Source organism: Carassius auratus, chromosome 38, assembly GCF_003368295.1.
Source record: "Carassius auratus strain Wakin chromosome 38, ASM336829v1, whole genome shotgun sequence".
Taxonomy (NCBI): domain Eukaryota; kingdom Metazoa; phylum Chordata; class Actinopteri; order Cypriniformes; family Cyprinidae; genus Carassius; species Carassius auratus.
In genome coordinates, this window is record NC_039280.1 from 6,763,642 (window position 1) to 6,784,486 (window position 20,845).

The 20,845-nt window shown below is 36.7% G+C and overlaps 2 protein-coding genes and 1 pseudogene across 2 annotated transcripts; 2 read left to right on the top strand and 1 right to left on the bottom strand.

The window, feature by feature from the left end:
* Positions 1-27, top strand: part of LOC113057473 (uncharacterized) — a 5,437-nt pseudogene extending 5,410 nt beyond the window's left edge.
* A 4,689-nt stretch (positions 28-4,716) lies between these two features.
* LOC113056826 (DNA-directed RNA polymerases I and III subunit RPAC1-like) lies at positions 4,717-8,943 on the bottom strand. Its single transcript, XM_026223721.1, has 9 exons — positions 8,825-8,943; positions 8,496-8,567; positions 8,281-8,388; positions 8,022-8,154; positions 7,725-7,844; positions 5,707-5,859; positions 5,413-5,562; positions 5,207-5,323; positions 4,717-5,117 (listed from the first exon to the last, which is right to left on the bottom strand). Exons 1-9 carry the CDS (start codon positions 8,894-8,896, stop codon positions 4,999-5,001), a joined length of 1,044 nt encoding a protein of 347 aa, XP_026079506.1. The 5' UTR covers positions 8,897-8,943; the 3' UTR covers positions 4,717-4,998.
* A 654-nt stretch (positions 8,944-9,597) lies between these two features.
* LOC113056827 (polycomb group RING finger protein 6-like) lies at positions 9,598-20,456 on the top strand. The gene is made up of 10 exons (XM_026223722.1): positions 9,598-9,930; positions 12,952-13,051; positions 13,171-13,267; positions 13,556-13,611; positions 13,737-13,796; positions 13,917-14,037; positions 14,647-14,674; positions 14,799-14,897; positions 17,017-17,103; positions 19,666-20,456. Exons 1-10 carry the CDS (start codon positions 9,787-9,789, stop codon positions 19,711-19,713), a joined length of 840 nt encoding a protein of 279 aa, XP_026079507.1. The 5' UTR covers positions 9,598-9,786; the 3' UTR covers positions 19,714-20,456.
* The last annotated feature ends 389 nt before the right edge of the window (positions 20,457-20,845 follow it).

The window sequence follows — 20,845 nt, forward strand, 5'->3', positions numbered from 1 at the left end:
TAATTTCTTCAAGGAATCAGTATCTAAAACTGGCTGACCACTTACACCAAACAATACACCGTAGAAGTTATTCACTTTGCAAGTGTAAAAAGCTCAGCATTCGTCTTTGTCTAAGTGCACATTCAAATTCTTTCAGCCCTCCCTGTTTAAATACTCATTGGCTTTCTCATAGTCCCAAGGACAGACAGAAGTCCCTGTCCGCATGGCACCCGCTCCGTGTCAGTCCCGCGATCGATCGACGCCTCCCTCGCTTACCCCTCTCAAAGCCTCTCCCTCCAGTGGGGCTGTGCTTCTAACTTACTGAATTTCACACACCACTGGTCCTTCACGTCCCTGTCAAAGCTGCCTGACAACTCCAGAGAGGGGGGAGTGAGAGAGCACTCAGCAACCTCTTGGATTTCCCAGACTCTCATCTGGTGTATCTAGGGAACAGGACCACTGCTTTCTCGCACGCTGTTATTACATGTCACCTGTCACTCAAAATCAATATACTGATGACACGGAGACAACACTCTCAATCCCACGCATGCACTAAAAGACCCGCCAGTCGGATGTAAAATCATTTACTTACTCCTAAAAAATGCCTTTAATGAACTCAACTGATTTACTTTCTTCAGCCGAGAGGAGCTGCAGTCCAAAACACAGCGAGCAAAGAACAAAGAGAGCCACTTCACTGAGAATAATTTCACACTGAAGGATTTTCTTTGCGCTGCTGTAGGAAATGGCTTTTTGTTTCAGAGCCACAGATTGGCTTTGAAGCCCTGAGCCTCGGGAGATGCTCTTCACCACAGACTGCACAATCAGGTCCCGCTCTCCCTCCCTCTCCTTCGTCCTCAGTCACACACTCTCACACTCCGACTCTGCTGAAAACAAAGATGATCCCTCCTCTGTCTTTCCTCTGACACCACCATTATGGTAGCTTAGATGTTTACCTGTGTGCGCTGACACTCACTGACCTTCCCTCGCAGTTACGCTGGTGTTCCCGGTCGCACTGTTGAGAAACAGAGAGGAAGGCTGTACAATCAACTCTTGGTCCAATTAAGTGCATGAAAACAACACCAAATGCAGCCAGTTTATTACACTAAAACAGCTTGAGTTCAATAAAAGCCAGTGAATCTAATCAAGTTCCACGTTGTTTGCCTCACCACATTTTTACCTTTTCAGAGTCTGTGCTGTTTGTGGTAGTCAAAGCTTGGTGTATTGATGATCTGGAGCTGGGTCAATTAGCCCTAAAAAGCATGGACAGAGAAAGAGAGAGAGAGAGAGAGAGAGAACGCAGAGGAGAGCAAAAGGAGGGGGCGGGAGAGAGCGCACGGATCCACTGGAATAAATATGACGCAGAGCCAGAGCAACTTCTCCAGCCCGCTGTACCCAGCGAGGGCACTGTCACCATGGCAACGGCAGAGCAGTGATAGCTCGCCGGGGCACACAAGGCACAGCATTATTCTGTCTCTCGCTCGCTCGCTTGAAATACACTGTTCCGCTCAGGCGGCGAGCACGTAGGCAGGCGGACGGGCGCCTTGTGTTCAATTAACTCTACTCGTTCAGGGCCCCAGGAGCCCAGCCACCTGTGACCTAAGATGAGGACGGACACCGCTTAATGTGAAGGTTATTTGAGAACTAGCAAATGGGTCACAAATCAACGTTTGGAGACAGATCCTTACAGACACTATGTTATACAAAGCAAAGAGTCTACCTAGTTTAATTGAATGGGAAGAGTTTATACGGCATTGTGAATAAGAACGGTTTATTGGCTTGCTGAAAAATAAATTGGGGGGACGTTTAAATAATAACAATGCACAAAAAAAGGGGAAGTTTCTTCTTTGTGTTTTTAAAATGTTTTCTATATAGACGATCCCTGTTCACACTGATCTACGAAAATGACAAAAAATGCTGTAACAAGCATGCCAGGCCAGTAGATGGCCATGTCACTTTGTAATTTTTATAGTTTATATAAAGACAATAAAGATAACTTGAACTTTGAAACGTTTTATATATATATATATATATATATATATATATATATATATATATATATATATATATATATATATATATATATACAGTTTTCATCTTCAGGCCAACAAAACACTGTTGCCATGTAAATAAACTGCCAAAACTCATAAAATGTTTTCAGTTTTTAGTTAAAAGCTGTTGTGTAAACACCCACTTGGTTTGTTAGTCTGAGGTGGTTTAAGGTGGACTCCCAGTCTGGCTGAGCTATTTTTAGCTGAATGGAGAGCTGGTCTTCAAAGTTTGGGGCACTTTATATCTGGTCAGGCAGGTAGAAGAACAGGTTAACCAGACTGGGAGACAAGCTTAAACCGGCTAAAACCAACTTAAACCAGCTTAGGGAAGATAAAGCAGGTTTATTCAGTAGAAAATAGTTTCATTATCCCATTGAAAAAAACCTAGTGATTTAATCCGGTCCTGGCCACGCTGTCTTTAGCTGGCAGGCAGTCTGACCAACCTGGAAGACAAGTAAACCAGTTTAGGCTGGTTTAAGCAAGATTTTTCAGCAAGGTAGTTCTTTGAGAATGCCAAAATCAGCCGATATTCTTGCATTGAACTTCCACTAGCATTCATGTCAAGATTGAGACATTCTTCAAATTATTTGACCCACGCTGAAATCAAAAGCAATTTGTTTTATTAGTAATGGAAAGCTGAAGTAGTCAGGAAAAATGGGCATGTCCAGACAGACAAAAATATAATAAGCTTTATCTTAATGAGCTGTCAAGCAGTGTTAAAAACTAAATTCCACCCAGTGGGCCGAGGAACTGGGTGATCCCTTCACCATAATTTGCTTGCTTAGGAAAATACAGTATGTTTTATAAACAACAGCTCTGGCCAACAAGGACATGAGATTTTTCTTCTGTCTTTTTATGCTTTGAGTGGTGTCTGCTGCTTGCCAAGAGCAAAGCTGAGTAATGAGACAGGATGGAGAGGAATGGAGAGTGCCAAGTGACTCCAGTCTCAACCAGTCTCAGCAGAACCGTTCTAATGATGAGAGCCACATAATGGAAGGTGACCCACTTATTGTGCCACGTCCCTCTGTGATTCACCGTCTCTAAAGCCACCCTGGCCCAGTTTCAATGTCTACACATTGTGTGTGATTATGTATTTGCTTGTGCGTTATGGGTGGGCGGGTATTTGGTAGAATATAATTCAAGATGATCTACTGCAGCTGTTATGCCCAACTATAATAATATGCCGAAATGTGACTAAGTCCAACTGGAAAAGACAGAATGAATGCACGGAAACAGCAAAGAACTTCTCCTGTCGAGCTGAACAAAAAGGAATTAGATGCAAAGTGAAGTATCTTGATTGTGCATAAATCAGGATGAACTTCATCAGGTGCTCTGGTGTTTGTATCATCCAGCGAGAAAAAACAGGATTTCATGCTTAATGCTTTCATTGTGCTGACTCCAGCCCTCATTGTGCCAAACAATGCCCTACAGCCCAAACGTAAAGCTACTTTAGACGCATCTGCCTCTAGCAACAGCAGCATATGCTGGACATTAGCTCTTGTAATTCAGTCAGCATGTTTGTATGTAACTCAAAGCAGACAGGAACCTCAGCATGTGCACTTTAGAAGCACTGATAGCAAATAATCATTACATGTCTATGATGGATGATCCGTATGGAAACTTTCCAAGCAAGTACCAAAAAACAACTCTCAGTGACTTCACTGAACTGAACACGAAGGCAACTTTTCAGTTCACTGCCACGATGAAAAGAAAACGCCTCTTTAGTACTGCATTATTTAGCCCTACTGGCACAACGAGATGTTTAAACCGTGTCAAGAGGAGTACGTCTAATTAATCTAAGTACATTTCAGAAGACTGAATTGATTGCCTCCATCACAATTCCTTCCAAGATATGGCATTTGATTTCATTGATAGAGAGGAGAGCTGGCAGGCAAAATAAAACTAGACAACGCTTGGCCCTTTTTTTCTAGTGGAAACTATGAAGATGGATGATGTTTTTTTTTTTTTTGTATTTAAAATGAAGTGTGTCACCTTTCATTTTAAGGGTGACACATCATGGAAATCTGACCTTTTTCTAAGTGCTAACCAGTGTTTTTCTGTGTTAAAGTGCGGACTAAACATATTTGTAACAGACATCTTGTATGCACATTCGACAGTACATCAGTGTTTTGACATATTCATTACCACAAATATGAAGAAGTCTCAATTTTAGGAAATAATCAAAGGTAACCAGTATCCTGACAATTATAAAAATTTTAATGTGTCAAATTGACCAAAAACATTATATAGGGCTTAAAAATTTAAAGACTCTGGCATGGTGCTTTGATCAAATGTTCACATCAAATGTGTGCACGGAAGTCGTGGCCTAGTGGTTCGAGAATCGGACTCACAATCGAAGGGTTGTGAGTTCGAGTCTGGGGCCGGCAGGAATTGTAGGTGGGGGAGTGCATGTACAGTGCTCTCTCCACCCTCAATACCCCGACTTAGGTGTCCTTGAGCAAGGCATCGAACCCCCAACTGCTCCCCGGGCACCGCAGCATAAATGGCTGCCCACTGCTCCGGGTGTGTGTTCACAGTGCGTGTGTGTGTGTTCACTGCTCTGTGTGTGTGCACTTCGGATGGGTTAAATGCAGAGCACAAATTCTGAGTATGGGTCACCATACTTGGCTGAATGTGACGTAACTTCACTTCACAACAAAGTTGAAAAAAATTCATAGACAATTAGTAATTTTGTCAACAGCATAAGTTTAATATACATCTTTATGTTTTGTTATAGCGGGACATTTCAAACAAAACAGATTAATTTGACTAAAAAGAAACAAAAACACTTGAATGTCAAGAAATTTCCAGAATTCTCTAATGGCCTTAAATTGCTCATTGGAATTTGCATGAATTCACTTCTTTCTTTTTTTTTTGCTTAAGATATGAACACTATGTACAGTGTCAGTAACCAGTCCCATGACTTCATTCAGATCTATAGGATGAGTGTGACTGGCCTTATTTCTTCCATCTAGTCCATTTCTGCCGCATCAAGCTCTGTAAGGAACTTCTGGCACTTAGAGATGAGGACATTAATGGCCTCAGTAACCAGGACATCAGCAGGGAGGATCCCCGTGGACTCAACTGAGACTAAAAAAATAACACAGAAGGGAGATTTGACAATGCATTTGGTAAATCATCAAACAAAACTAACTCAATGCTTTTAGTTGTAAACGTACATATGAAATGATCCCGCACTCTGCCCAGTTTCACCAAGTTCTTCAAGTCATCATGCCGAAGAACTTCTCTGCTGCATGTGTCTAAACGACTGTTGACAACTTTAGCCACCTTCCTTCCTGAAATTCATCATTATTAGATTATAATACAATAACAAAAGTACCAAATATCAAGACTATATGATATGTATACAGCGAAACAGTCCTACCGTTCACATTCTGTATCTCAATAACTCCTGGTGAGAAGCAGCGCTTTAACCTCTCTGCTTGTTCTCCCTCAATGGTCTGTAATAATGTGATTTCAGGAAGAAGTCTGTAGCTTGCAGTAGCCACAGGAGAAAACTTGGCATGATCCTTGCCTGTGAGGGGCAAAAAAGCTTTCTAGTTAATAACAGAGTTTATAAATGACTGGACATTAGAGTTATAATAACTAACTATAATACTTATGGCTCACTGGATCAAATCAAGGATCTATTTGATCAGGAGCCCTTTATATTACTTACCTATTCCTTTGACACAGTGCATGACTATATCAAGTTCATGGCCTGGTCGAAGTTGTGCCAGAAGAATGTCCCCATGCACAGGACCAATCTTGGCATCTGCAAACACATCGGCTTGGTTTCCAATTGGGAGCCATTTAATGTCACCGGAGTAGACTGAAACCAAACAAAAGACTTCAGTGACATACCGTAAACAGGACAGTGATACACAGAATGTTTTTTCATAGTTAGCAAATAATATGCATGTTGTTCCAAACTTGTACTTTTTCAATTTGGAACACAAAATTAGATGTAGGTGGTCTAAGCCACCTCACCTTTTAATTTCAGTGCATCTTTTTTCCACACAAGGAAAGTGAGTGGTGACTGAAACATTAACATCTTCTGTATGACATTTAGAGCTGCACGAATCATTTAAACAAAACAGATTAAGCTCTGATATCGTTTAATGTGATTATCAAAATGCAAAATCTGTGATTTATTAAAACAGAATTTATTTGCATTTATTTACACACAAGCAGCTCATGATTCGGCATTTTAGTTCGTAGTTTGGGTCCCTTCTAACATTTGAGAACAAAATACGGAAACCAATTTCCCAAACCTGTAATGAGAAGTGGTTATAAACAGATTTTTGTCAACAAATAAGAAGCCTTAAGGGCCCCTGCGGTGGTAAATATCGACAAAATAAGAAATTAAGACATGAATTGTCATTTTAAGTTGTTATAAGCAGCATTATCTAGGGCTGCCCCCTAATACTCGACTAATTGTTAGTCGACCAGAAGAGGCTCAAAGAGGTCGACCAACATTTTATTAGTTGCAGAAAAAAAAAAGTAAATAAAATAAAATAATGAAATAACATAAAATCCAGTCACACAGTTCATGACGGACAGATATCATTCATCCACCTCAAATATTGTTTATCATCTGAAATATGTAAGTATTGGCAACTTTACATGGCCACTCAATCTAATGGTAACCTAGAGAAATGTGTGTTATTCAGTGTCTGTGTGGAGAGTGGAAGCTGAACAGTAGCTCACTTGCTCTTAAAATACTCCCTCATTTTTGCTCTTCAGATAACAGTAATATATCTTTAAATCTGTAAAGATTCCACGTTCATTTGTGTGCACTAACAATAACAACAAAACACGCTTTTGTAAAATAATGAAAGCAAACAGGATGCACTTTCTGCTGTCTCGGTCTCTATGAACTTGAACGTGAAACTCTGTGTATATCTTTGGCCTTACAGATATAAAAAATAGATCCATAGAGAGTGAAATGGAAAACAAATATTCTCAGATTATGTCATCTGTATGAAACATGCATACAGTTGCATCCTCTACTGCGGAGATTATGAATTAGTGCCGCCGACTTTATCTCAAACCGAAAACAAAAGCAAGCACTAGTTTATCAGTGAATTATTAAAATGTTAATGCAGTTTCCTTACTGATTTTCCCTGACACATTCATAATCATTACTTCTGCCGGTGTGCTGTGGCAAGCTTGCATGCATGTGCTTGAGCGCTTACAAGGCTATGCAGGCAATGAAAGGCTCATTATAATTATTTAAATGGTTTATTAATAAATGTGTGATTAGTCGTTCATTTTAACCGACTAATCACACATTTATTAATAAACCACTTAAATCATTATAATGAGCCTTTAATTGCCTGCATAGCCTTGTACTAGTCAACCAGGAAAATACTTAGTCGAGGGCAGCCCTAGTATTATAAATTAATTATTCATTATTTATTAATAATTACTCTTTTAATTATTTGCTAGCCATACGTAAGGTTTTTGGCCAAATTTTGCAGCCATTCAAAAACACAAAGCAAACCTGGAACTTTTTAAAATTGCATTTGACATCACTATACTTTTTTGAAGCTTTAACGGACCAGAGAAAGTATGGATAATTGAATAAAAAAGAAAAATTATGATTATACTAGAAACCTAATGGGTTAAAAAAAATGTCTAATTTTGACATCTAAAAAAAGCTTAATTACAGTAAGTTAGCCCTGCTTTACTCACCCATGTGATTGAGATATAACTCCTTGGGATCTGAAGAGTCTTTAGGGGCTCTAGGATTCCTGGAGCATTTTACCTTCAGCTGAAGTTGAATTGTGTCAATTTCTGTACCTTCCTCATCCTCTGACAAACACAACCCACATTATCATTTACATTAGTATGTAAAAAAAGAAAAATAAACAGCTTCAGTCAGTGCTGGCATTTGTGGGACCATTACATAAACCACTTTTCTCAAGACAAATACATTTGTCTGACATTTTAAAGTAAAACAAGAATTTTGTGAGTCCTTAATGTACATACCCGGATTCCTGTACTCAAAAAGACGAGGATCTGCTTTTATGGGCACAAGACCAAGTCTATGAGCTAGAATCTCATCCTGAATGATCGATGTGTTATTGTAAATGAAGACTTTTTCGATGGCCATTGTTGGGACCTTAATTTTCAAATAAGATGGGGAAGAAAAAACAGAAGATGACTATCAGATCCCGTTTCAAAAGCAGCTCATTATGAATGTAATGTAACAGGTACACAAGCAGACACCAAACATCACTAAACATACCTCAGCCAGTAGTATACGGCGAAAAGCATTGGCAATGGAAGCATCTATACCAATCATATCAAACTCCAACATGTTCTCATCCGAATGAACTATATCAATCCGGAAATTCTACAAGAATAAAGTAACACAATTTGTTGGTCAATCACATAAAAAAAGCCCAATTTAGCAGCGACTACATTCATTTTAATAAAAGACAGCTTGTGCATTTCACACACCTTTTTGAATTTTTCCAAATCCCATGTGTCATCGTAACCAGGGTAATTTCCGGGATAATCTGTAGTATGGACCTGTAAATACAGTAAGTTACATAATACTTACATATGCACTTTACGGGAATACATTTTAACAAACAATAACTATGTTCTCATATAAAGCTCATAAACAACAATCGCTGAAGCTTGTGTAAAGTTACCAAGAAACCTGGGCGACATGTGCAACGTCACATTATTAAATAAATGGCACTTATACTGGTAATGAAACACTCTGTATAGACATAAACATACACTGAACATTAATTAAATATGCCACAAAGGTCATAACTTACATTTTTTACGCCATATTCACCCAATATCACTCTATCACGAATTTCATCCACGTTGTTCATAGGCGCCGCCATCTTGATCTTTGCTGTCGTGCCTCTCTCGCGCCGGGAGAGGGGAGAAAACTCCACTCGAAAAGGAACTTCACCATTGTCGTATTAATAATGCTTTAGAAATACACATAATAAATATAAGAAAGACAAAGACTTATTAACCTAGATATAATATCATTTAAGTTTCAATGAAGGCGCTTTGTCGTTCTTTGTCTTTAAGCCATTTAATATTTCTTAGTCATAAAACTATTATAAACTGTTCACAATCCTGAATTGTTCACAAAGGTTTGCGAATATGTCGACTTTGTGGGGTGTATTTTCACCAGAAAAAGAAAAAAAAAACAATTAAAACAATGTTTTTCCTCCCCAACATGTTCCATTTTAACTACGAGGAAAAAATATGATATGTTATATTATACGTTATATTATTTTTGTTGGTGTTGATGCAGTTCAAGAAAAAAATGGCATGTTCAGTTAAAGCTTGTCAATTATTATTATTATTATTATTATTATTATTATTATTACTTAATTGTCTATATAAAAAAGTAGCAAAAATATCTAATTCTGTGGCCTGGATGAGTCAATTACTCTACGAACTACTAATATACATATATTTTGTAATAGTTTTTGCAGTAATCACTTGCATCTTTATTTATAAATTGTTATTTTATATATTTTAACCTATTTATTCGTTCCCGTGGGGACTTTTATTCTAGCCTCATTGAACTGCGTCACCGGAGTATTGCGCGCTCACCGTGAAGGTGCAGAAGTAGATTGAAGTGTTACTAAAGTGTGAAATTTACTATTCGCGATTGATCTTGAATGAAATCATCCAACCACTGCAGAGAGATCAGACAGACACCTGTAGTTGTTCTCCTGCAGTTGTTTTGAGGGCTTCGCTCTTTGAGTGCACTATGGACGGAACTGTGGACGGAGTTGTGGAGGAGGGATCCACGCGGGGGTCCTCCTCCCGGACAGACGCTTCACTCAGCGGACAGGATGAGCGCCGGGACTCCGACCACAGCCAGAGAACTCACGAAACACACCCTGACGACGAGGTACAGCACTAAATCAACAAATTAATACAGTTTTTATTACTAAAGTACTTGAACTTCTAGGCTATAAGTTGTTATATCGCATATAATTAATCGACTTATAAACATGTTTGTGTATGTTTTATATGTAGATAAAATATACTTAACCTATTACGTTAAATACTACTTGTACTTATGCTAAACATACTCATTTGTAATTTGTATATGAGTGTTTAAATGAGGTATATGAGGTAATATGAATAATTATATTAATATATATGATTGTATTGTATACACTTGTTTAAAAACATAAGTCTTTACACACATACATACACACACACACATATATATGCATGTGTGTGTGTGTGTGTGTGTGTGTTTATATATATATATATATATATATACACACACACACACACACACACACACACACACTACCAATCAAAAGTTGGGGATCAGTTTTTTTTTCTTAAAGAAGTCTCTTAAGCTCATCAAGGCTGCATTTATTTGATCAAAATACAGAAAAAAACTAGTAATCTTGCTAAATGTTATTACAATATAAAATTATGGATTCTGTTTCAATATCCTTTTAAATATCATTTATTTAAGTAATGTAAAGCTGAATTTCCATCAGTCATTAGTCCAGTATAAAGTGTCACACGATCCTTAAGAAATCATTCTAATATGCTGATTTTTTTATTATAATGAAAAATTTTGGCAACAGTTGTGCTGCCAAATATTTTTAGGAAACTGTGCTACTTTTTTTCCAGAATTTTCTAAAGAAATAAAGAAGTTAACAAGAACAGCATTTATTCAAAATATAAATATTTTCTAACAATATAAACCTTTGCTATCACTTCTTCTTATCAATTTAACACATCTTTCTTTGCTGAATAAACATTTTATTTTCTTTCAACCTTTTGAAGTGTATATTGTTAGAAAATATTTGTTTTAAATAAATGCTCTTCTTCTTAACTCTTTGTTCATCAATGAACCCTGAAAAAAGTATCACAGGTTCCATAAAAATATTAAGCAGTGTATTAGAATGATTCCTGAAGGATCTAGTGACACTGGAGTAATGATGCTAAAAACTCAGCTTTGCATCACAGAAATAAAATAGATTTTTATGTATATTAAAAATATAAAACATTATTTTACATTGTAATGATATTTCACAACATTAAATTTTTCCTGTATTTTTGATCAAATAAATGCAGCCTTGATGAGCATAAGAAACTCCTGTAAAAAAGAAACATTAAAAATCGTTCTGATTCCAGACTTTTGACCTATAGTGTATTATATATATATATATATATACAGTATTGTTCAAAATAATAGCAGTACAATGTGACTAACCAGAATAATCAAGGTTTTTCGTATATTTTTTTATTGCTACGTGGCAAACAAGTTACCAGTAGGTTCAGTAGATTCTCAGAAAACAAATGAGACCCAGCATTCATGATATGCACGCTCTTAAGGCTGTGCAATTGGGCAATTAGTTGAATTAGTTGAAAGGGGTGTGTTCAAAAAAATAGCAGTGTGGCATTCAATCACTGAGGTCATCAATTTTGTGAAGAAACAGGTGTGAATCAGGTGGCCCCTATTTAAGGATGAAGCCAACACTTGTTGAACATGCATTTGAAAGCTGAGGAAAATGGGTCGTTCAAGACATTGTTCAGAAGAACAGCGTACTTTGATTAAAAAGTTGATTAGAGAGGGGAAAACCTATAAAGAGGTGCAAAAAAATGATAGGCTGTTCAGCTAAAATGATCTCCAATGCCTTAAAATGGAGAGCAAAACCAGAGAGACGTGGAAGAAAACGGAAGACAACCATCAAAATGGATAGAAGAATAACCAGAATGGCAAAGGCTCAGCCAATGATCACCTCCAGGATGATCAAAGACAGTCTGGAGTTACCTGTAAGTACTGTGACAGTTAGAAGACGTCTGTGTGAAGCTAATCTATTTTCAAGAATCCCCCGCAAAGTCCCTCTGTTAAAAAAAAAGGCATGTGCAGAAGAGGTTACAATTTGCCAAAGAACACATCAACTGGCCTAAAGAGAAATGGAGGAACATTTTGTGGACTGATGAGAGTAAAATTGTTCTTTTTGGGTCCAAGGGCCACAGGCAGTTTGTGAGACGACCCCCAAACTCTGAATTCAAGCCACAGTACACAGTGAAGACAGTGAAGCATGGAGGTGCAAGCATCATGATATGGCCATGTTTCTCCTACTATGGTGTTGGGCCTATTTATCGCATACCAGGGATCATGGATCAGTTTGCATATGTTAAAATACTTGAAGAGGTCATGTTGCCCTATGCTGAAGAGGACATGCCCTTGAAATGGTTGTTTCAACAAGACAATGACCCAAAACACACTAGTAAACGGGCAAAGTCTTGGTTCCAAACCAACAAAATTAATGTTATGGAGTGGCCAGCCCAATCTCCAGACCTTAATCCAATTGAGAACTTGTGGGGTGATATCAAAAATGCTGTTTCTGAAGCAAAACCAAGAAATGTGAATGAATTGTGGAATGTTGTTAAAGAATCATGGAGTGGAATAACAGCTGAGAGGTGCCACAAGTTGGTTGACTCCATGCCACACAGATGTCAAACAGTTTTAAAAAACTGTGGTCATACAACTAAATATTAGTTTAGTGATTCACAGGATTGCTAAATCCCAGAAAAAAAAATGTTTGTACAAAATAGTTTTGAGTTTGTACAGTCAAAGGTAGACACTGCTATTTTTTTGAACACACCCCTTTCAACTAATTGCCCAATTGCACAGCCTTAAGAGCGTGCATATCATGAATGCTGGGTCTTGTTTGTTTTCTGACAATCTACTGAACCTACTGGTAACTTGTTTGCCACGTAGCAATAAAAAATATACTAAAAACCTTGATTATTCTGGTTAGTCACATTGTACTGCTATTATTTTGAACAATACTGTATGTATATATATATATATATATATATATATATGTATATGTAATTTTATTTAATTTATTTGACTTTAATGTTTGATTACTGTTTATTCTCTTCAAAGCACTCCTTGCCTCTTAGGGAATTTTATCCCTATATTCGCTGTGCCCTCTGCAATGGATTTTTCATTGATGCCACCACCATCACAGAGTGTCTTCACACTTGTAAGTGCACATTTCCCACCGATGTAGTGGCATAAATTAATTAATTTTTGTCATTATCCCATGTAATCTGTGATCTGTACTGTGTTTGGCATCATGCCTGCTTATTTCCTCCTTCACAGTTTGTAAGAGCTGCATTGTCAAGCACTTTTTCTATAGCAACAGGTGTCCTAACTGCTCCATTGTTGTGCACCAGACACAGCCACTGTACAGTATCAGGTAACTTTACTTCTATTGATGTCTTTTTTATTAATATTGTTCTTGCCAATTTCAGCTTTGGCAAACTTTGTGTATAAGGCGTTGTGTTGTTTACCGGTTTTGGTCTGCCACTAGAGATTTAGACTAGCTGTTATGTTCTAGACCATCCCTTGTGTCTAATTACTGCTGCCTAGCAATAACAGCCTCACATATGTCTCAGGGTCTTTAGGGATTCTTATATGCTTTGGTGTTTAATCACTGGTCATGTTTTAGTATGGGAGTCAAATTTCATCCCTTTTTCTCTTTTAGACCTGACAGGCAATTGCAAGACATTGTTTTCAAGATGGTTCCGTATTTGGAAGAAGGTTAGTGAAGTTTATGTTGAACTCTTTCTTGTTACACTTTTGTTGTCCCATTCTGATTTTTTAAATAAATGTGAGAAGCATTTCACAGAAAATATGTTTTGTTTTTGTTTTGTTTTTTTCATCAGATGAAAGGTCGCGAATATATGCATTTTATAAACAGAGAGGGCTTGACGTTCCTAAGCCAGGTTTGTTCATGCAATCACTCTTCTGGAGTATATTCTTTGAATATAAGTGCATAGGAGAGGCTTCGTAATATTATTTTAATGTACTTATGATGTAATCTTTTCTCTCTCGTTCCCCCTCAGTGGCATCTCCAGCTACGTACCAAGGGAAGCTGCATCATAGACAGAAGAAAGACATGCTGCCGCAGTCTGTTTTTACTATTCCCTCAGAGCTAGATGTGTCTCTGATGTTGGAGTTCGTGGGGTCAGTAATGTTGATTTGTGATTATACTTATATCAGTGATGTCATTCAGTTTCTAGACTTGGAACATGCTTTAGGAAGTAAAAAGGGTAGATTTTGATTTCATGTTGAATTTAATCTTTCTGAATGCTAGATGAGTTATGTTGTCTATCATCACTAGATGGAGCTAAACAATCAAAAATCAAAAGACTCCTTAAAGCCATGATTTTCAGTCTTTTTGATTGAAAGGCCTCCCATTATCTATGCACTATTTAAAGCCCCTTCTTATTGGCTAAGATATTTGATATTTCTGCTGTAAGTCTTAACTGTTTTAATTTTTTTATCAATATTACTGATTGTTGTGTATTGCACAAATTCAAAGCGATTAATTTTTTGTTTTCATGATATTCTGTATTGTCTTTAGTAAAATCAAGAATAATTTTTTGTGATGTTCCCCCTGGTTGAGAATCATATGCCATGTGCTTTTTTTTTTTTTGGTTGAAATTGCACAATTATAAATGCCCGCCTATTATTTATAAATTATCCGATTTATTGTTGCAGAAACTCAAAATATGTCATCTGTTAATGTTTCACCTACGGTAATCTTTATTTTTACATTTCTTTGATTTACAGAGCTGAAAAGGGTATTGAGAACTATAAGGTAATGTTCATATTTGTACTTAATGTATACACTTGAATCATTATGTAGAATTGAGCTGAAATTGTTCTGTAGGCCTGTCTGTTATTTTCATTTTTAATATCCTGATGATATTTTCACCCTCTAGCCCCTCGAGAGGAAGTATGTGCGTGTGTCAGGGGAAGCCACTGTCCGTCATGTGGAGCTTTTTATCAGGAGGAAGATGGAACTGAGTCAAAACTGCAAGGTGAAATATAGATTTTATCCCCTTTAACTTTCTCACCCACAGTTTTTGTGTATTGTGACTCATTAACCACATTACGTATATTATGTATAAGGGTAAGGTCTTGGTTTTAAACGGCTTGTTTTCATTAAACCAGACGCATAAATCCTGCCTCAGACGGTCAGCAATGTCAGAGGTCTGAAAGATATGTGGGGTGAGCACCCCCCAGCTGTGTCAGTCGCTCAATAATTCATACTGACAGGACAGGGGAAATGAACCAGACACCATCCTTCACACAGAACAAAGACATGCTGAGTCATTTGATGCAAAATTGTTCTTTTTTCCTATGTAGCGGACTAAATTCAGCAAAAATCACTCGTCTTTAGGGTTTCCACAAGGAGGTCATCATGTAAAAGTGTGATTAAAGAAATGATGTTATTAGGAAGTTCCCTTTCCCTCTCAACACTTCAGTGACTCTGTCACACTTCACAGTCCTGCCACATTGCTGTTTAATTAGTTTTCCTCTAATCCCAGTTCTGGATAAGGATTTGAGTCTTTGAAAAGAAGCACAGCTCAGTAGAGCATAGAAATGACTGTCTGTGGTTGTGAATAACAGTGATTATGTTTGAAAAGAAAATCTAGTGCTGTTATATATATATATATATATATATATATATATATATATATATATTTCTGCAGACTGACAAAGATGTTTTTTCCTTGTTGCATACTGTATGTTACATGTACCCACTATAGTAATGAGAAGTAAGAATGCATAATTACAAGTATCTAAACCAAACTCTAGCCCTAATCCTAACTATATAGTAAGTATATGTTGGTAATTAATATTACCTAGTACCTTAAAATAAAGTGTAACATTAAACTTTAAGCTACATACAACAGTTTCACAAAAATATGCTTATGTATTGATATTATTTTCATTGTTGATTGTTCATGGTATGTATACATGTCAGTTGGGGCATTTTAAAGATATATTCTGGGTTCAATTCAGGTTAAGCATAATGTTATTTACCACAAATGAATTTACATTTGTCCCACCTAATTTGATTACTGTGAGACAAAAAAATTAATTTTACAATTTTGTTGCCATAACAGTTCAAAGTTTTTTCAGAATTAATATACTTTTACCTTTTTGTTTTTGTAATTAATAGTGCTGTCAAATTATTAATTGCGATTAATTGCATCCAAAATAATTGTTCACACAATATATGTGCACTTTGTGTAAAAGCACACACATACAGTATATATCTTGAAAATATTTACATATTATATATAAATATGTACATTATATAATCATAACATATTTTTCTCAAAACAAAAACACGTGTTTTTATTAATATATACATAATAAATATACACAGTACACATATATTATGTGAATATTTTTTTTTTCTTTTGGGTGCAATGAATTGCAATTAATTGTTTGACAGCACTAGTAATTAACATTAATTGCAGATCTGTGGTCACATGCAGCAGAAGGCTGCTTGCATGTTGTAAGGCTAACAGTCGTATCTGGATTACTGGCTTACAGGTTTTTTCCTGCCGTCCCTGCACTCAGTGTTGATTAGCTAAGACTTATCTGGCCTGGTGAGGAACACCTCGTAGTGCCAGGGACATCTACTGGGATAGAGGTGAAAGAGGAGACACCAGGGTTTGTGTGCTTCGCTCCAGGACAGCCTGCTGTGCCCTGCTCCACATACTAGAAATTGTCTTATTATTTTGGGAATACACTGAGGCTGTATTTTATATTCATATAGAGGCTTGAAATTAATTTCCACCTGGCATTTTTGGGTCACTGAGAAAAAACACTCTTCCAAAAAGATTGAACCCTCTGGAATCCAACATCTTTTATAAGTAATTCTTGTATTGCTAATGCAAGAATCCCTATTTCCATTGCTCATATTACTTGTTATATTTTTGTGAAGGTTGTTTCTAAGTGTTCAACTTTTGCATCGTGTTATGGTCAGGAATGATACTTCAAAACATGCAGTGTTGTGAGTGGAGGTGTGCTATTACTTTTCTAAAGTGATTAGGCTAAAGCATTGGCATAGATGATACGACAGATGAAAAAAACAGACTTGCATCACTTACATGAACATTTACATTCTGCTTTATTTGTCAGGTTGATGTTGTGTGTGGAGAGCATCTTCTTGAACAATACCAGTCTTTGAGAGAAGTTTGTAAAACCATGGGGAAAAATGCACTGCAGGTGGGTGTCTGATATAATATACCTTTCATATTTTTGAGCTGTAGGCATAAATAAATGTTTAAAGGGATGGTTCATCCAAAATGTTTAATTCTGTCATTATTTACTCATTGTCATGTTTTTCCGAACCTGTATGAGTTTATATCTTGTGTTGAATACAAAAGAAGAGATTTTAAGGATTTTGGGAACCAAACAGTTTCTGCTCCCAATTAACTTCCTTACAATTTTTTTTACCCTACTTTGAAAGTCAACCAGCAGCATAAAATATCTTCTATGTTCAACAGAAGAAAAAAAAAAAACGTATGCAGGTTTGGAACTAGCTGAAAGAGAGTTCATTGAGAACGAGCCTCGTGCAAGCTGTTAATAAGTGTGAAAAACAGGTGCCTTACACAGTTCCTGTCTTCACACAGCATTACATTTGAGCCTTAACTACAGCTTCAAGTGCTGCTGTCTCTCAAAATAGCATATCATATTTATATATATATATATATATATATATATATATATATATATACAGTATTGTTCAAAATAATAGCAGTACAATGTGACTAACCAGAATAATCAAGGTTTTTCGTATATTTTTTTATTGCTACGTGGCAAACAAGTTACCAGTAGGTTCAGTAGATTCTCAGAAAACAAATGAGACCCAGCATTCATGATATGCACGCTCTTAAGGCTGTGCAATTGGGCAATTAGTTGAATTAGTTGAAAGGGGTGTGTTCAAAAAAATAGCAGTGTGGCATTCAATCACTGAGGTCATCAATTTTGTGAAGAAACAGGTGTGAATCAGGTGGCCCCTATTTAAGGATGAAGCCAACACTTGTTGAACATGCATTTGAAAGCTGAGGAAAATGGGTCGTTCAAGACATTGTTCAGAAGAACAGCGTACTTTGATTAAAAAGTTGATTAGAGAGGGGAAAACCTATAAAGAGGTGCAAAAAATGATAGGCTGTTCAGCTAAAATGATCTCCAATGACTTAAAATGGAGAGCAAAACCAGAGAGACGTGGAAGAAAACGGAAGACAACCATCAAAATGGATAGAAGAATAACCAGAATGGCAAAGGCTCAGCCAATGATCACCTCCAGGATGATCAAAGACAGTCTGGAGTTACCTGTAAGTACTGTGACAGTTAGAAGACGTCTGTGTGAAGCTAATCTATTTTCAAGAATCCCCCGCAAAGTCCCTCTGTTAAAAAAAAGGCATATGCAGAAGAGGTTACAATTTGCCAAAGAACACATCAACTGGCCTAAAGAGAAATGGAGGAACATTTTGTGGACTGATGAGAGTAAAATTGTTCTTTTTGGGTCCAAGGGCCACAGACAGTTTGTGAGACGACCCCCAAACTCTGAATTCAAGCCACAGTACACAGTGAAGACAGTGAAGCATGGAGGTGCAAGCATCATGATATGGGCATGTTTCTCCTACTATGGTGTTGGGCCTATTTATCGCATACCAGGGATCATGGATCAGTTTGCATATATTAAAATACTTGAAGAGGTCATGTTGCCCTATGCTGAAGAGGACATGCCCTTGAAATGGTTGTTTCAACAAGACAATGACCCAAAACACACTAGTAAACGGGCAAAGTCTTGGTTCCAAACCAACAAAATTAATGTTATGGAGTGGCCAGCCCAATCTCCAGACCTTAATCCAATTGAGAACTTGTGGGGTGATATCAAAAATGCTGTTTCTGAAGCAAAACCAAGAAATGTGAATGAATTGTGGAATGTTGTTAAAGAATCATGGAGTGGAATAACAGCTGAGAGGTGCCACAAGTTGGTTGACTCCATGCCACACAGATGTCAAGCAGTTTTAAAAAACTGTGGTCATACAACTAAATATTAGTTTAGTGATTCACAGGATTGCTAAATCCCAGAAAAAAAAAAGTTTGTACAAAATAGTTTTGAGTTTGTACAGTCAAAGGTAGACACTGCTATTTTTTTTAACACACCCCTTTCAACTAATTGCCCAATTGCACAGCCTTAAGAGCGTGCATATCATGAATGCTGGGTCTTGTTTGTTTTCTGACAATCTACTGAACCTACTGGTAACTTGTTTGCCACGTAGCAAAAAAAAAAAATATACTAAAAACTTGATTATTCTGGTTAGTCACATTGTACTGCTATTATTTTGAACAATACTGTATATATATATATATATATAAGACAGAAAATTTACTAAATTAAAAATTGACAAATCATTTTTAAATGACATCTTTGATAATTCATTTGGGTTAATCTGACATCAAAATGCAATTTTATAGGCTCATTTGCTGCTTAAGAAACATTTCTTATTATTACCAGTTGTGCTGCTTAATGGTTTTGTGAAAACTGATACACTACTCTCAGAATCCTTAGAATAAGTTCCTTAAAAATAACATTTGTTTGAAATAGAAATCATCACTGACAATGTAAAATTCTTGCTATTACTTTTGATCCATTTAGCTTGTTCTTACTGAATACGAGTATTAATTAATTTGAAAAGATTTGCTGACCCAAAACTTTTAAACAGTTGTGTGAATGTGCATTCCTCAATACCCACATTTCTTATTTTCCCATTTTAGGATGGCATGCTGGTTCTGCATTTCGGACTCGTTCTACCTGCTCAGTAAAGAGGGAAGAGAGAGAAAGACCAGCTACTGTGAAAACTACACTGTGTAGTGGTTTTATTTCAAGGGCTAAACTGAATTTTATTATAACAGTTATCCTATGCAGTGATCGTTTGTCTTCCTTGTTATCTTCTGCTCAAACAGATTAAGAATATGTCAACATTCTTTCAGCAAATGCATTAAGATACATTAGAGCTACATCCAGAAAATTAGCCATATCCAGAAGATATTGTTTGTTTGATTGATTTTTGGTGACAGTTTCCACAACTATAAAGGTTCTGTAAATTCTCTTTTATGTTTACTAAGAAAAGCACAAAGTAATTACACCTTGTTTCTATAAAAATATTTTGTTTTGACATGAATTTTATTGCTTAGTTTTGTTGTGCCTCTAGTTCAGCTGACAAAAAGTAAATCAGTACTTTAGAAATAATTCACTTAAGTACCTGGACAGTACCTACATTTTTAAGTGTTTAATTCTGTACAACAATGAATATGTTTGTCTGGTTTACAGGCTTGCTCTCCTTAATCAATTAAGTATTTATATCTTTGTTCATTTTCAGTTTGAAATGTTTGTTTTTTATTGAGCCATATTGTGTTATTACAAGGCCTTGGGAGGAAAGATCTTTCATGATTTTTTAAAAAAATATTTTGCAATATTGTAATAACTAAATACAACTAAATGTTAAATTATACTTGGCCAGGCACACCATTGCAAATAAACACTCAAAAATTGTGTCCCTTTTCATTTAGTCATCTTTTTAGTTTTGGGAAATATTGTATGACCCACTCTACTGATAAGACACTGTCTTATTATTTACACACACACACACACACACACACAAATATCAGATTAGCCTAAATGTTAGGAAGCATCTTTCCCCTCATAATATTTAATGTTAGTCACCTGTATGGTTAAAAGCCATGATCACAAACAGCTCTGGAGAGTCTAAGGCTCAGCATAAAAGAGAGAGAGGAGGGATAGAGAGGCGCTCCTCACTAACCTGTGGGGACTGTTGAAAATGGTTTCCAAGGGAACCGCCTCAAAAACCCTGCATGATTTCATCTGTCTGCATGCTACATCACATTAAGGTTCAGATATTGTTTGTGACAGAGTAGGATGGCAGTTTCACGCTTG